Source organism: Pelophylax lessonae (genome assembly GCF_965119305.1).
Source record: "Pelophylax lessonae genome assembly, contig: HAP1_SCAFFOLD_347, whole genome shotgun sequence".
Classification (NCBI taxonomy): domain Eukaryota; kingdom Metazoa; phylum Chordata; class Amphibia; order Anura; family Ranidae; genus Pelophylax; species Pelophylax lessonae.
This window is the reverse complement of record NW_028119997.1, coordinates 57,838-73,873: the sequence shown is the minus strand read 5'-3', so window position 1 is coordinate 73,873 and position 16,036 is coordinate 57,838. Positions and strand designations below refer to the sequence as shown.

At 45.2% G+C, this 16,036-nt stretch overlaps 1 protein-coding gene across 1 annotated transcript in view; it reads left to right on the top strand.

The window, feature by feature from the left end:
- Window positions 1-551: 551 nt before the first annotated feature.
- The window catches only part of LOC309543764 (ubiquitin-associated and SH3 domain-containing protein A-like), a gene marked incomplete at both ends in the record, with an annotated part of 57,485 nt that continues 42,000 nt past the window's right edge, over window positions 552-16,036 (top strand). Inside the window, 3 exons of the mRNA XM_082276202.1 lie at window positions 552-676; window positions 14,060-14,113; window positions 14,250-14,436. Of these exons, the coding sequence (XP_082132328.1) occupies window positions 552-676; window positions 14,060-14,113; window positions 14,250-14,436 (366 nt within the window). The remainder of the gene's footprint in view (window positions 677-14,059; window positions 14,114-14,249; window positions 14,437-16,036) is intronic.

Genomic DNA, 16,036 nt, shown 5'->3' with positions numbered 1-16,036 from the left:
AAGACGGCTGCGAGGAGCCATCTGGGGAACTCCAAACTGAGAATCTGATGTGGGAGATTGGCCCCGGGGTCAGAGGAACCCATCAGGGAACCTCAGAGGAAGACGCCTGCGAGGAGCCATCTGGGAACTCTAGACTGAGAATCTGATGTGGGAGTGTGGCCCCCGGGTCCTAGGAACCCACCAGGGAATCTCAGGGGGAGACTTCTGCAAGGAGCCATCCGGGGAATCCATTCTGCTGATCACAGTTAAAAGTTCAACAAAATATCAGCTCGGGGGGAAACCCTTTCTGACCAAGGTCTGTTTTATAACTTTTATGTCACAATAAACTTTTTTTGCTCCTTTAAAGTGTTTTGTGTGTTGAAAATAAATCAAATATATTCCAAAGGTGCTGGAAATGTCCAAGAGGTGATTCCTGCAAAGCCCTGTTTTAGGAGTAGAGGAGCATTGTAAGCAGTGAAATAAGTCATATAGAAGTATATACTTTACTGAAGGTATACGATGATATCAGCGTGTGAGTTCACACCTCCCCCACCTCCTCTGCCAGGGACAGGATGTCAGAGGTTTCTAGTAAGATGGCTCTGGCTGCTCCGCTCTATGCTAAAATCAGAGGTAAAAATAAGGCAGAACCTTCACTCCTGGATGGACTTCTTCATCGGGGCTTCCCGGTGCACCAAGCGTGAGTACTGACCCCCAACATGTGACTTGTAGTCACTGCTCCTGGACCCCCACTCTGTGTGACTCTCCCAGTATATGAATGTCATTGTGCCAGGGACCTGAGATGATGAAGTATAAACCCTCATAATGAAATGTCCGAATTCTCTATTATAATAGAGGGAGAGAAGTTCCAGGTGGAGTAATGGTGACGTGGTTGAGCTCTAGGCATAGAAAGTCATATAAAAGAGTTGGAGATAAGGAAAATGAAGTGAAGTGGTGTGGTTGGTATGGATGATAAAGGGTGGTGATAATGGACGGTGAAGTGAAGTGGTGTGGTTGGTATGGATGATAAAGGGTGGTGATAATGGACGGTGAAGTGAAGTGGTGTGGTTGGTATGGATGATAAAGGGTGGTGATAATGGACGGTGAAGTGAAGTGGTGTGGTTGGTATGGATGATAAAGGGTGGTGATAATGGATGGTGAAGTGAAGTGGTGTGGTTGGTATGGATGATAAAGGGTGGTGATAATGGACGGTGAAGTGAAGTGGTGTGGTTGGTATGGATGATAAAGGGTGGTGATAATGGACGGTGAAGTGAAGTGGTGTGGTTGGTATGGATGATAAAGGGTGGTGATAATGGATGGTGAAGTGAAGTGGTGTGGTTGGTATGGATGATAAAGGGTGGTGATAATGGACGGTGAAGTGAAGTGGTGTGGTTGGTATGGATGATAAAGGGTGGTGATAATGGACGGTGAAGTGAAGTGGTGTGGTTGGTATGGATGATAAAGGGTGGTGATAATGGACGGTGAAGTGAAGTGGTGTGGTTGGTATGGATGATAAAGGGTGGTGATAATGGATGGTGAAGTGAAGTGGTGTGGTTGGTATGGATGATAAAGGGTGGTGATAATGGACGGTGAAGTGAAGTGGTGTGGTTGGTATGGATGATAAAGGGTGGTGATAATGGATGGTGAAGTGAAGTGGTGTGGTTGGTATGGATGATAAAGGGTGGTGATAATGGACGGTGAAGTGAAGTGGTGTGGTTGGTATGGATGATAAAGGGTGGTGATAATGGACGGTGAAGTGAAGTGGTGTGGTTGGTATGGATGATAAAGGGTGGTGATAATGGACGGTGAAGTGAAGGGGTGTGGTTGGTATGGATGATAAAGGGTGGTGATAATGGACGGTGAAGTGGTGTGGTTGGTATGGACGATAAAGGGTGGTGATAATGGACGGTGAAGTGAAGTGAAGTGGTGTGGTTGGTATGGATGATAAAGGGCGGTGATAATGGATGGTGAAGTGAAGTGAAGTGGTGTGGTTGGTATGGATGATAAAGGGTGGTGATAATGGACGGTGAAGTGAAGTGGTGTGGTTGGTATGGATGATAAAGGGTGGTGATAATGGACGGTGAAGTGAAGTGAAGTGGTGTGGTTGGTATGGATGATAAAGGGCGGTGATAATGGATGGTGAAGTGAAGTGAAGTGGTGTGGTTGGTATGGATGATAAAGGGTGGTGATAATGGACGGTGAAGTGAAGTGAAGTGGTGTGGTTGGTATGGATGATAAAGGGTGGTGATAATGGACGGTGAAGTGAAGTGGTGTGGTTGGTATGGACGATAAAGGGCGGTGATAATGGATGGTGAAGTGAAGTGGTGTGGTTGGTATGGATGATAAAGGGTGGTGATAATGGACGGTGAAGTGAAGTGGTTGGTATGGATGATAAAGGGTGGTGATAATGGACGGTGAAGTGGTGTGGTTGGTATGGACGATAAAGGGCGGTGATAATGGATGGTGAAGTGAAGTGGTGTGGTTGGTATGGATGATAAAGGGCGGTGATAATGGATGGTGAAGTGAAGTGGTGTGGTTGGTATGGATGATAAAGGGTGGTGATAATGGACGGTGAAGTGAAGTGGTGTGGTTGGTATGAATGATAAAGGGCGGTGATAATGGACGGTGAAGTGGTGTGGTTGGTATGGATGATAAAGGGTGGTGATAATGGACGGTGAAGTGAAGTGGTGTGGTTGGTATGAATGATAAAGGGCGGTGATAATGGACGGTGAAGTGAAGTGGTGTGGTTGGTATGGATGATAAAGGGTGGTGATAATGGACGGTGAAGTGAAGTGAAGTGGTGTGGTTGGTATGGATGATAAAAGGCGGTGATAATGGACGGTGAAGTGAAGTGGTGTGGTTGGTATGAATGATAAAGGGTGGTGATAATGGACGGTGAAGTGAAGTGGTGTGGTTGGTATGGATGATAAAGGGTGGTGATAATGGACGGTGAAGTGAAGTGGTGTGGTTGGTATGGATGATAAAGGGTGGTGATAATGGACGGGGAAGTGAAGTTAAGTGGTGTGGTTGGTATGGATGATAAAGGGTGGTGATAATGGACGGTGAAATGAAGTGGTGTGGTTGGTATGGATGATAAAGGGTGGTGATAATGGACGGTGAAATGAAGTGGTGTGGTTGGTATGGATGATAAAGGGTGGTGATAATGGACGGTGAAGTGAAGTGGTGTGGTTGGTATGGATGATAAAGGGTGGTGATAATGGATGGGGAAGTGAAGTGAAGTGGTGTGGTTGGTATGGATGATAAAGGGTGGTGATAATGGACGGTGAAGTGAAGTGGTGTGGTTGGTATGAATGATAAAGGGCGGTGATAATGGACGGTGAAGTGAAGTGGTGTGGTTGGTATGGATGATAAAGGGTGGTGATAATGGACGGTGAAGTGAAGTGGTGTGGTTGGTATGGATGATAAAGGGTGGTGATAATGGACGGTGAAGTGAAGTGGTGTGGTTGGTATGAATGATAAAGGGCGGTGATAATGGACGGTGAAGTGAAGTGGTGTGGTTGGTATGAATTATAAAGGGCGGTGATAATGGACGGTGAAGTGAAGTGGTGTGGTTGGTATGGATGATAAAGGGTGGTGATAATGGACGGTGAAGTGAAGTGAAGTGGTGTGGTTGGTATGGATGATAAAGGGCGGTGATAATGGACGGTGAAGTGAAGTGGTGTGGTTGGTATGGATGATAAAGGGTGGTGATAATGGACGGTGAAATGAAGTGGTGTGGTTGGTATGGATGAAGTGAAGTGAAGTGGTGTGGTTGGTATGGATGATAAAGGGTGGTGATAATGGACGGTGAAGTGAAGTGGTTGGTATGGATGATAAAGGGTGGTGATAATGGACGGTGAATTGAAGTGGTGTGGTTGGTATGGATGATAAAGGGTGGTGATAATGGACGGTGAAGTGAAGTGGTGTGGTTGGTATGGATGATAAAGGGTGGTGATAATGGACGGTGAAGTGAAGTGGTGCGGTTGGTATGGATGATAAAGGGTGGTGATAATGGACGGTGAAGTGAAGTGGTGTGGTTGGTATGGATGATAAAGGGTGGTGATAATGGACGGTGAAGTGAAGTGGTGTGGTTGGTATGGATGATAAAGGGTGGTGATAATGGACGGTGAAGTGAAGTGGTGTGGTTGGTATGGATGATAAAGGGTGGTGATAATGGACGGTGAAATGAAGTGGTGTGGTTGGTATGAATGATGAGGGCAGTGATAATGGACGGAGAAGTGAAGTGGTGTGGTTGGTATGGATGATAAAAGGCGGTGATAATGGACGGTGAAGTGAAGTGGTGTGGTTGGTATGGATGATAAAGGGTGGTGATAATGGACGGTGAAGTGAAGTGAAGTGGTGTGGTTGGTATGGATGATAAAAGGCGGTGATAATGGACGGTGAAGTGAAGTGGTGTGGTTGGTATGGATGATAAAGGGTGGTGATAATGGACGGTGAAGTGAAGTGGTGTGGTTGGTATGGATGATAAAGGGTGGTGATAATGGACGGTGAAATGAAGTGGTGTGGTTGGTATGGATGATAAAGGGTGGTGATAATGGACGGTGAAGTGAAGTGGTGTGGTTGGTATGGATGATAAAGGGTGGTGATAATGGACGGTGAAGTGAAGTGGTGTGGTTGGTATGGATGATAAAGGGTGGTGATAATGGACGGTGAAGTGAAGTGGTGTGGTTGGTATGGATGATAAAGGGTGGTGATAATGGATGGTGAAGTGAAGTGGTTGGTATGGATGATAAAGGGTGGTGATAATGGACGGTGAAGTGAAGTGGTGTGGTTGGTATGGATGATAAAGGGTGGTGATAATGGACGGTGAAGTGAAGTGGTGTGGTTGGTATGGATGATAAAGGGTGGTGATAATGGACGGTGAAGTGAAGTGGTGTGGTTGGTATGGATGATAAAGGGTGGTGATAATGGACGATGAAGTGAAGTGGTGTGGTTGGTATGGATGATAAAGGGTGGTGATAATGGACGGTGAAGTGAAGTGGTGTGGTTGGTATGGATGATAAAGGGTGGTGATAATGGATGGTGAAGTGAAGTGGTGTGGTTGGTATGGATGATAAAGGGTGGTGATAATGGACGGTGAAATGAAGTGAAGTGGTGTGGTTGGTATGGATGATAAAGGGTGGTGATAATGGACGGTGAAGTGAAGTAGTGTGGTTGGTATGGATGATAAAGGGTGGTGATAATGGACGGTGAAGTGAAGTGGTGTGGTTGGTATGGATGATAAAGGGTGGTGATAATGGACGGTGAAGTGAAGTGGTTGGTATGGATGATAAAGGGTAGTGATAATGGACGGTGAAATGAAGTGAAGTGGTGTGGTTGGTATGGATGATAAAGGGTGGTGATAATGGACGGTGAAGTGAAGGGGTGTGGTTGGTATGGATGATAAAGGGTGGTGATAATGGACAGTGAAGTGAAGTGAAGTGGTGTGGTTGGTATGGATGATAAAGGGTGGTGATAATGGACGGTGAAGTGAAGGGGTGTGGTTGGTATGGATGATAAAGGGTGGTGATAATGGACGGTGAAGTGAAGTGTTGTTGTTGGTATGGATGATAAAGGGTGGTGATAATGGACGGTGAAGTGAAGTGGTGTGGTTGGTATGGATGATAAAGGGTGGTGATAATGGACGGTGAAGTGAAGGGGTGTGGTTGGTATGGATGATAAAGGGTGGTGATAATGGATGGTGAAGTGAAGTGGTGTGGTTGGTATGGATGATAAAGGGCGGTGATAATGGATGGTGAAGTGAAGTGGTGTGGTTGGTATGGATGATAAAGGGTGGTGATAATGGACGGTGAAGTGAAGTGGTGTGGTTGGTATGGATGATAAAGGGCGGTGATAATGGATGGTGAAGTGAAGTGGTGTGGTTGGTATGGATGATAAAGGGTGGTGATAATGGACGGGGAAGTGAAGTGAAGTGGTGTGGTTGGTATGGATGATAAAGGGCAGTGATAATGGACGGTGAAGTGAAGTGGTGTGGTTGGTATGGATGATAAAGGGTGGTGATAATGGACGGTGAAGTGAAGTGGTGTGGTTGGTATGGATAATAAAGGGTGGTGATAATGGACGGGGAAGTGAAGTGAAGTGGTGTGGCTGGTATGGATGATAAAGGGTGTTGATAATGGACGGTGAAGTGAAGTGGTGTGGTTGGTATGGATGATAAAGGGCAGTGATAATGGACGGTGAAGTGAAGTGAAGTGGTGTGGTTGGTATGGATGATAAAGGGTGGTGATAATGGACGGTGAAATGAAGTGAAGTGGTGTGGTTGGTATGGATGATAAAGGGTGGTGATAATGGACGGTGAAGTGAAGTGGTGTGGTTGGTATGGATGATAAAGGGTGGTGATAATGGACGGTGAAGTGAAGTGGTTGGTATGGATGATAAAGGGTGGTGATAATGGACGGTGAAGTGAAGTGGTTGGTATGGATGATAAAGGGTGGTGATAATGGACGGTGAAGTGAAGTGGTGTGGTTGGTATGGATGATAAAGGGTGGTGATAATGGACGGTGAAGTGAAGTGGTGCGGTTGGTATGGATGATAAAGGGTGGTGATAATGGACGGTGAAGTGAAGTGGTGTGGTTGGTATGGATGATAAAGGGTGGTGATAATGGACGGTGAAGTGAAGTGGTGTGGTTGGTATGGATGATAAAGGGTGGTGATAATGGACGGTGAAGTGAAGTGGTGTGGTTGGTATGGATGATAAAGGGTGGTGATAATGGACGGTGAAGTGAAGTGGTGCGGTTGGTATGGATGATAAAGGGTGGTGATAATGGACGGTGAAGTGAAGTGGTGTGGTTGGTATGGATGATAAAGGGTGGTGATAATGGACGGTGAAGTGAAGTGGTGTGGTTGGTATGGATGATAAAGGGTGGTGATAATGGACGGTGAAGTGAAGTGGTGTGGTTGGTATGGATGATAAAGGGTGGTGATAATGGATGGTGAAGTGGTGTGGTTGGTATGAATGATGAGGGCAGTGATAATGGATGGTGAAGTGAAGTGGTGTGGTTGGTATGGATGATAAAGGGTGGTGATAATGGACGGTGAAGTGAAGTGAAGTGGTGTGGTTGGTATGGATGATAAAGGGTGGTGATAATGGACGGTGAAGTGAAGTGAAGTGGTGCGGTTGGTATGGATGATAAAGGGTGGTGATAATGGACGGTGAAGTGAAGTGGTGTGGTTGGTATGGATGATAAAGGGTGGTGATAATGGACGGTGAAGTGAAGTGGTGTGGTTGGTATGGATGATAAAGGGTGGTGATAATGGACGGTGAAGTGAAGTGAAGTGGTGTGGTTGGTATGGATGATAAAGGGTGGTGATAATGGACGGTGAAGTGAAGTGGTGTCGTTGGTATGGATGATAAAGGGTGGTGATAATGGACGGTGAAGTGAAGTGAAGTGGTGTGGTTGGTATGGATGATAAAGGGTGGTGATAATGGACGGTGAAGTGAAGTGGTGTGGTTGGTATGGATGATAAAGGGTGGTGATAATGGACGGTGAAGTGAAGTGGTGTGGTTGGTATGGATGATAAAGGGTGGTGATAATGGACGGTGAAGTGAAGTGGTGTGGTTGGTATGGATGATAAAGGGTGGTGATAATGGACGGGGAAGTGAAGTGAAGTGGTGTGGTTGGTATGGATAATAAAGGGTGGTGATAATGGACGGTGAAGTGAAGGGGTGTGGTTGGTATGGATGATAAAGGGCGGTGATAATGGATGGTGAAGTGAAGTGGTGTGGTTGGTATGGATGATAAAGGGTGGTGATAATGGACGGTGAAGTGAAGTGAAGTGGTGCGGTTGGTATGGATGATAAAGGGTGGTGATAATGGACGGTGAAGTGAAGTGGTGTGGTTGGTATGGATGATAAAGGGTGGTGATAATGGACGGTGAAGTGAAGTGGTGTGGTTGGTATGGATGATAAAGGGTGGTGATAATGGACGGTGAAGTGAAGTGGTGTGGTTGGTATGGATGATAAAGGGTGGTGATAATGGACGGGGAAGTGAAGTGAAGTGGTGTGGTTGGTATGGATAATAAAGGGTGGTGATAATGGACGGTGAAGTGAAGGGGTGTGGTTGGTATGGATGATAAAGGGCGGTGATAATGGATGGTGAAGTGAAGTGGTGTGGTTGGTATGGATGATAAAGGGTGGTGATAATGGACGGTGAAGTGAAGTGAAGTGGTGCGGTTGGTATGGATGATAAAGGGTGGTGATAATGGACGGTGAAGTGAAGTGGTGTGGTTGGTATGGATGATAAAGGGTGGTGATAATGGACGGTGAAGTGAAGTGGTGTGGTTGGTATGGATGATAAAGGGTGGTGATAATGGACGGTGAAGTGAAGTGGTGTGGTTGGTATGGATGATAAAGGGTGGTGATAATGGACGGTGAAATGAAGTGAAGTGGTGTGGTTGGTATGGATGATAAAGGGTGGTGATAATGGACGGGGAAGTGAAGTGAAGTGGTGTGGTTGGTATGGATGATAAAGGGTGGTGATAATGGACGGGGAAGTGAAGTGAAGTGGTGTGGTTGGTATGGATAATAAAGGGTGGTGATAATGGACGGTGAAGTGAAGGGGTGTGGTTGGTATGGATGATAAAGGGTGGTGATAATGGACGGTGAAGTGAAGTGGTGTGGTTGGTATGGATGATAAAGGGCGGTGATAATGGATGGTGAAGTGAAGTGGTGTGGTTGGTATGGATGATAAAGGGTGGTGATAATGGACGGTGAAGTGAAGTGAAGTGGTGCGGTTGGTATGGATGATAAAGGGTGGTGATAATGGACGGTGAAGTGAAGTGGTGTGGTTGGTATGGATGATAAAGGGTGGTGATAATGGATGGTGAAGTGAAGTGGTGTGGTTGGTATGGATGATAAAGGGTGGTGATAATGGACGGTGAAGTGAAGTGGTGTGGTTGGTATGGATGATAAAGGGTGGTGATAATGGACGGTGAAGTGAAGTGGTGTGGTTGGTATGGATGATAAAGGGTGGTGATAATGGACGGTGAAGTGAAGTGGTGTGGTTGGTATGGATGATAAAGGGCAGTGATAATGGACGGTGAAGTGAAGTGGTGTGGTTGGTATGGATGATAAAGGGTGGTGATAATGGACGGTGAAGTGAAGGGGTGTGGTTGGTATGGATGATAAAGGGTGGTGATAATGGACGGTGACATAAGGAATCAAGACCTTTCACTAGATCTTGATTCATCCTGTTTTTCCGCACCTGTATTTTATCCAAATCACGAATCACAACATCCCTGAAAACCCTCAGGGGCGCCGCAAGAGCCCCCGGAGGATTAAACAGGGATGCATTAGCAAGATTCGAATGTTGGAAGACTGTCGATATCGTGCCATTATTGCTAATGGGATTACTCAATAGATATTTTTGTATATTAATTTTCCTCACAAATTTGTGTATATCCATATAGGTTTGAAACGTATTAAGACATCTGGGAGGGGCAAACTTGAGGCCTTTATCTAATATATTCTGCTCAGATTCAGAGAGGGCTTGGTGACTTAAATTAAAAATTCCTGCTCCACCTAAGTTCTTTTTCTGTCTCTTAGATTGTAGCCGCCTCCCCCCTCTGATTCCTCTGGGTTTTCTAATGGCCGCTTTAGCCCTTGCTTTGTCAGCGGAAAACCCCAGCCCGGATAACCGGGCTGTGAGGCCTCCGCTTGAGATGGTATCTCTGTTATTGCGGAGCTTCTTAATTCAGAAGTGCCCTGAGAGGGGAGGGGATCTGAATTGGACTGTACCAAAGAAGAGGACTTCAGAAAGCAGGCTGAAGTACTTACGGGCAGGTTCCTTGACAAAGGCTATGAAGGTCCCTTTCTTATGGACACTCTTAAGGAGGTTGAAAGGATGGACAGATCTAGCATGTTGTCTACTGCGGTTCGTCCCAAAACCACGAATGCTTCGTTTAAAGTCCCCTTTGTCACTACCTTCTCAACGCAACATAAAAACATAAAAAACCTTATTCGTAGACATTGGCACATCCTTAAGAGCGATCGTCATTTGTCTGATGTGCTTCCTATGCAGCCTCGGGTTATATTTAAAGGAGCCTCTAATTTGCGGGACCGACTAGCTCCCAACGTCCTCAATCCTCCAGGACCTAAACCTACTTTCTTTGACCAGTTAACAGGTTACTACAGGTGTAACCGCTGTCAGACCTGTGCGGTGAATATATGTAAAAGGAGGAATGTTAAGGAGTTTCTTTCTACAAGCACAGGTATCACATTTGAAATCAAACCCTTCATTTCTTGCTCTACGATTGGCGTCGTCTATCTTTTGCAATGCCCTTGTGGCTTGCAATACATAGGGAGGACAAAAAGACCCCTTTATGTTAGGTGCAATGAACACATAGCCAACATAAGGAAAGGGTTCAGAAAACATTCTGTGTCTAACCATTATCGGTTAAAACACAATAAGGACCCCCATGGAACCATTTTTATGGGGATCGACAAGTTTGTTCCGCATTGGAGAGGGGAACCCTTTATTAGGGGACTCTCCAAGCTGGAAATGTCCTGGATCTTTAAGAATAAGTGTTTTAACCCTTTTGGTTTGAATATAGACACAGATGTTAATGCCTTCATAGACAACTCATAATGACGACTATAATTATGCACATTTTGAGGTAGTCGTCTCCATCTAGGTTTTCACCTCCCTATTAGGTATGGGGATATGTTAATTTGTCTTATTTAAATTTTTTATGTAATTTTTTATGCATTTATTTAATGGTTTGCATTTCAGGTCAGCATGAGTTGCATCCACATAGACATTGCGATTTTTATTTATACAGTTTTCTACTTATTAAAATCAATTTCTGTATAAATTTTATATTAATGTTTTTTATATACAGTTTTATATTTATATTCTGTTCCTCGGCTGAGGGTTTGAATACTTGTCATTTTTAGTGTATGCATTTTAGTGTATTTACTTTTTATGCCTTAATGGTTAAATTTATTTTTCCATTATGAGGAGTTGATAGTAACCAGATTGTGGCATATATTAGTGGATATAATAAATTTTCATTTGTATCCTTTAGCTGATCTTTGTGGAGGCTACTCTGGCTGGATCCTTATCTGTTGATGTTTTTAGTGGATTAAAATGTTTTAAAATTTGTTTAGTAATTCGTGGCATTCCCGGATTTATTTTTGCACCTGTGCCTTCCATTGATCTGGTTGACATGGCCGCTGTGTATATTTTGCCCTTATTTGTCCGGCTATTCCCAGACTAGCGATGGCGCTCGCGACTTCTCTCTTCCAGAAGGACGCGGCCACTACGCTTGTACTGCACTGTGGGACTTCCAGAGTCCAATATGGCGCCGACCGCTTCCGACTTCCCGATGGGGCGAATGCCTCCGTGGGTATATTAGTAGTGACCCAGCATGCCGCCCGCATCCCCATGAAGACGTTAGTTGTAACGAAACGTACGTAGGGAAGGCGTGCTGACGTCACTACTGTACTTACTACTGTAAGTGCATTTCTGTATATATTTAATAAATCGTATTAGACTATCTGCACTATTGTGGCCTTTCCTCTTTGCATACTATCCATAATTCCGGACCAAGTGGGTGGTATTATTCTTGCTGGATGTGGCGATTCAAGAGAGGTGGCCCCTTCTGCAGCAGGCTTGCTTGAGAGTGTTTAATGCTGATTATTTTCCTGCATTTGGTAAGCGCATTAGCATGCTCCACTGTGGCTGATTTGAAGTGACCCTTGGTGGCGGATTCATCATCTTTTTCATCTGCACTTTGGAACCCTCTCTTTTTGGACTGTCCTACTGAATGCATATGTCATCAGTGCCATTTTTGTTTGGACTTCCTTAATGACCTCTGAGTAATACTGATTGACTTTCAGGGTATCAACTGTGTAGCGCAGCTTTTCTATTTATATATCTACCCATAGTGATTCCCACTACAGCTGCAGCTTTTTATTTGTATAGCTTAGCGCAGTTATTAACTTTTTACTATTTTTATCATTTTGATAAATGTCAGCCGGTCAACGGGGTCTGTGGACAGACGCACTCTTTTATCCATCACAAAACCTCCAGCAGCACTGAACGTTGGTTTGGAAAGCACACTGAAAGCAGGACAGGCCAGTAGCTTGATTGCATATTGAGCAAGTTCTGGCCAGTGGTCCATCCTTAATACCCAGTAACCCAGTGGATGCTCAGTTGGAAAGGTCTCCAAGTCTGCACTTGCCCCTAGATAATCCTGCACCACATGCTGCAGATGCTGCCAATGGTTGCTTAAACCTAATAGCCCTGGTCGCTGAGGACTAAAGAATTGTTTAAAGGCATCGGTCAGCCGACCGCCTTCTCCACCGCTCCTCCTTTAATCGAACGAAGACTCAGAAACACTTTGTCCAGGAAATGGTACCCTCCCAGTGTCTGGGTACACAAATTTTTCTTCAAGGATTCCTCAAGATGTTTCATCCTCTGTTCCCTCTGCGAAGGCATGAGCTCCGCAACTTTACCCTTGTAACGTGGATCAAGAAGGGTTGCCAACCAGTTATGATCCCTCTCCTTGATACCATGAATCCTCAGGTCCTTTCGCAGGCTTTGTAGCATCAGGGAGCCCATGCAGCGTGTGTTTGAGGAGGCATAAGATTCTGTGTCCTCTGGGTCATTAAGGATGACATTGTCAGGAGCAACCTCTCCCCAACCACGTACTACTCCTGGGGTTTCCTCACAAGGCCCCCTTTATGCAGATATCATTCTGGCCCTGCAAGAATGATATCTGCATAAAGGGGGCCTTGTGAGGAAAGGAAGTCCTCCTCTTCCTCCTGCTGTTCTGCCTCAAATGCCCTGTCCACGATTCCACGAGCGTGTGCTCCAGCAGGAAGACTAGAGGGATAGTGTCACTGATGCATGCATCGTCGTGGCTCAACATCCTTGTGGCTTCCTCAAATGGTGACAAGACAGTGCATGTATTCTTTATCAGCAGCCACTGGCGTGGCCAAAAGAAGCCAAGCTCCCCTGAACCTGTCCTTGTTCCATACTTACACAGGTACTCATTGATGGCCCTCTGCTGCGTGTGCAGCCGCTGCAGCATTGCCAAAGTTGAGTTCCACCTGGTGGGCATGTCACAAATGAGGCGATTGGAGGGCAGGCTGAATTCCCGTTGAATGTCAGCCAGCCGAGCATTGGCATTGTATGAACGCCGGAAATGGTCACAGACTTTTCTGGCCTGCCTCAGAATATCTTGTAAGTCCGGGTACCTGTTCAAGAAACGCTGCACCACCAGATTCAGGACATGTGCCAAGCATGGAACATGTGTCAAGTGTCCCTGTTGGAGGGCAGAGAGAAGGTTGGTGTCATTGTTGCATACAACCATTCCTGGCTCAAGCTGCCATGGCATCAACCACCTCTGAGCCTGCCCCTGCAGAGCTGGCAGAATCTCTGCCCCAGTGTGGCTCCTGTCCCCTAGACAGACCATCTGAAGCACTGCATGGCATCTTTTAGCCTGACTGCTTGCGTAGCTCCTTGAATGCTTAGGGAGCACTGCTGCTTCAGAGCACTATTCAGCAGAAGGAGCCATAGAAGAAGAAAAAGAGGAGGGGGTGGAGCAGACAGATGTTGCGGAATCACCACCAGCTTTTTGGAGGCGTGGTGATGGAACAAGCTCCAGCACTGAACCCTGTCCTGCATCTTTCCCAGCTGCCAGCAGAGTTACCCAGTGTGCCGTGAAGGAAATGTAACATCCCTGTCCATGCCTGCTAGACCAAGAGTCAGCAGTAATGTGCACCTTCCTGCTGACTGCTCTGTCCATCAATGCCAAAACACTGCCTTCCACAATAGTGAGGGTGATGGGACAATGGTCTAGGACTGATGGTAATGTACACATCTAGGTAGTATGGGTAACATAGTACAGTTCCAGGTGGGGATGGATGGAGCCTTGGTTCTTGGTAGAATTCTTGGTCAGTTCTTGATAGGAACGTTGGTCTAGATCTAGGTATTGAAGATGGTGTCGATTGTTGTGTCTGGTGGAATAGTTGGGTAGCAATCTAAGTTGAATTCTCTGAAATTCTATTTTATACATCGATTATCTCATTAATGACCTCGGATTGTTTTTCTCTCAGGTATAAAGCGCTCGCTGCCACTGGTTGGAGTTCATTGCAGTCTGCAGAAGAATGGTGAGTTGAAGGGACAATAAAAGACATTTGCTGATGGCCATCTGTTCTTTCTTATGGAAGTTTGGATTGTTGAAGTTTGTTCTCAGATTTCATAGAAGACGGTTGTGTGACCATTATGCCTTCTGTCTTCCCATAGGTTGAGAGAACATAAGAGAGATCCTTCTCTGGAGGACCCGATCCCTCAGGAGTATGTTCTGTACCTGATTCCTTCAGGGCCCCTGGGGACCTGTCTACAGGAGTTCTGGAAGGAGAGTCTCCAAGTGTGCGGGAAGAACAGAGCCCATTCCAGCTTCCCTCATATCACCTTGTGCCAGTTCTTCACTGTACGTCCCGCATCTCATTGTTCCGGATATCAGGGAAGACCATGCAATAATTGGCTTAAAAACCCATAGAAATGGTCACATGACTATGACTGAATCGGCCAGATAATCAGCTGGTCACTGGGTGTCATACGTGGGGATGAGAGAAAAGTGCGGGTCACATGACTTGTCCATGTGTGCTCTGCATTATACGCAGCAAATACGGAATGCCTTGGTCATCCATTTATAGGCCAATAAGATTACAGATTGAGATAGATGTAGAGTTCGAATGGTGTTTGAATGGGATTGTGGTGACTAGGATTGTAGTGAATGGGATTGTGGTGGATTGTATTGTGGTGAATGGTATTTTGGTGAATGGGATTGTGGTGAATGGGAATGGTAGTGTGGTGAATGGGATTTTTGGTGAACAGGATTGTGGTGAATGGTATTTTGGTGAATGGGAATGGTAGTGTGGTGAATGGTAGTGTGGTGAATGGAATTGTGGTAGAAGGTATTGTGATGAATGGTAGTGTGGTGAATGGGAATAGTAGTGTGGTGAATGGCAGTGTGGTAGATGGGATTGTGGTGAATGGGGTTCTTTTAGGTACAATATGCAGCTACTGCACAATCTACTGACATTCTGATTACCAGATGCAGTTGTCCAAGTGTAGTCAATCCCAAAAATAACCATTTCATGTGTGGGACTGTGCCAGTCCTTCGATGAGTTGGCTGCATCCGTTTTTATATTTCCTGTACCTTTCATAATACACTTCCTGTCCTGGCATGGATGGCTATGCTCACCCCTCCCCCATATCTATGGGGGGAGCAATGATTGTCACCCAGGCTGAACAACAAACACGTCTGCCTTTGCCCATCTTCATGGTGGACTGGGAGGACTGGGAGATAAGTAATTTACTGTAAGTAATACCATTGATACCATTGATACCATTGATACCATTGATAGCATTGATACCATTGATACCATTGATACCATTGATAGCATTGATACCATTGATACCATTGATAACATTGATAACATTGATACCATTGATACCATTGATAGCATTGATACCATTGATACCATTGATACCATTGATAGCATTGATACCATTGATACCATTGATAACATTGATAACATTGATAACATTGATACCATTGATACCATTGATAGCATTGATACCATTGATACCATTGATACCATTGATAGCATTGATACCATTGATACCATTGATACCATTGATAGCATTGATACCATTGATACCATTGATAACATTGTTTGTACATAAGAAGTCACAATGACATTTCTGGCAGGATGTTGAAAATGTTGATAAACTTTTGTATTTGGTTTTAGTTATTCTTTCATTTGTTTGCAGTTCTCCTATGAATGTATTGTTTGGTGTCTCCCAGACATTCAGAAGGATTCGTTCTGTCACTGTGTGTGGCCACATCTGCTACAGATCAGGAATCGGGAGGTAAAGACCTCCATCTGTACATGTGTGGCCACCAAGTCTACATCTCCATGTCTTTTATGTAGGACACCTCTATAGAAATCATTCCATGATGTCACCACAGTTTATATGTGACCTTCATGATCCGATTCTTGCTGAAGGTGATAGAAGATTTC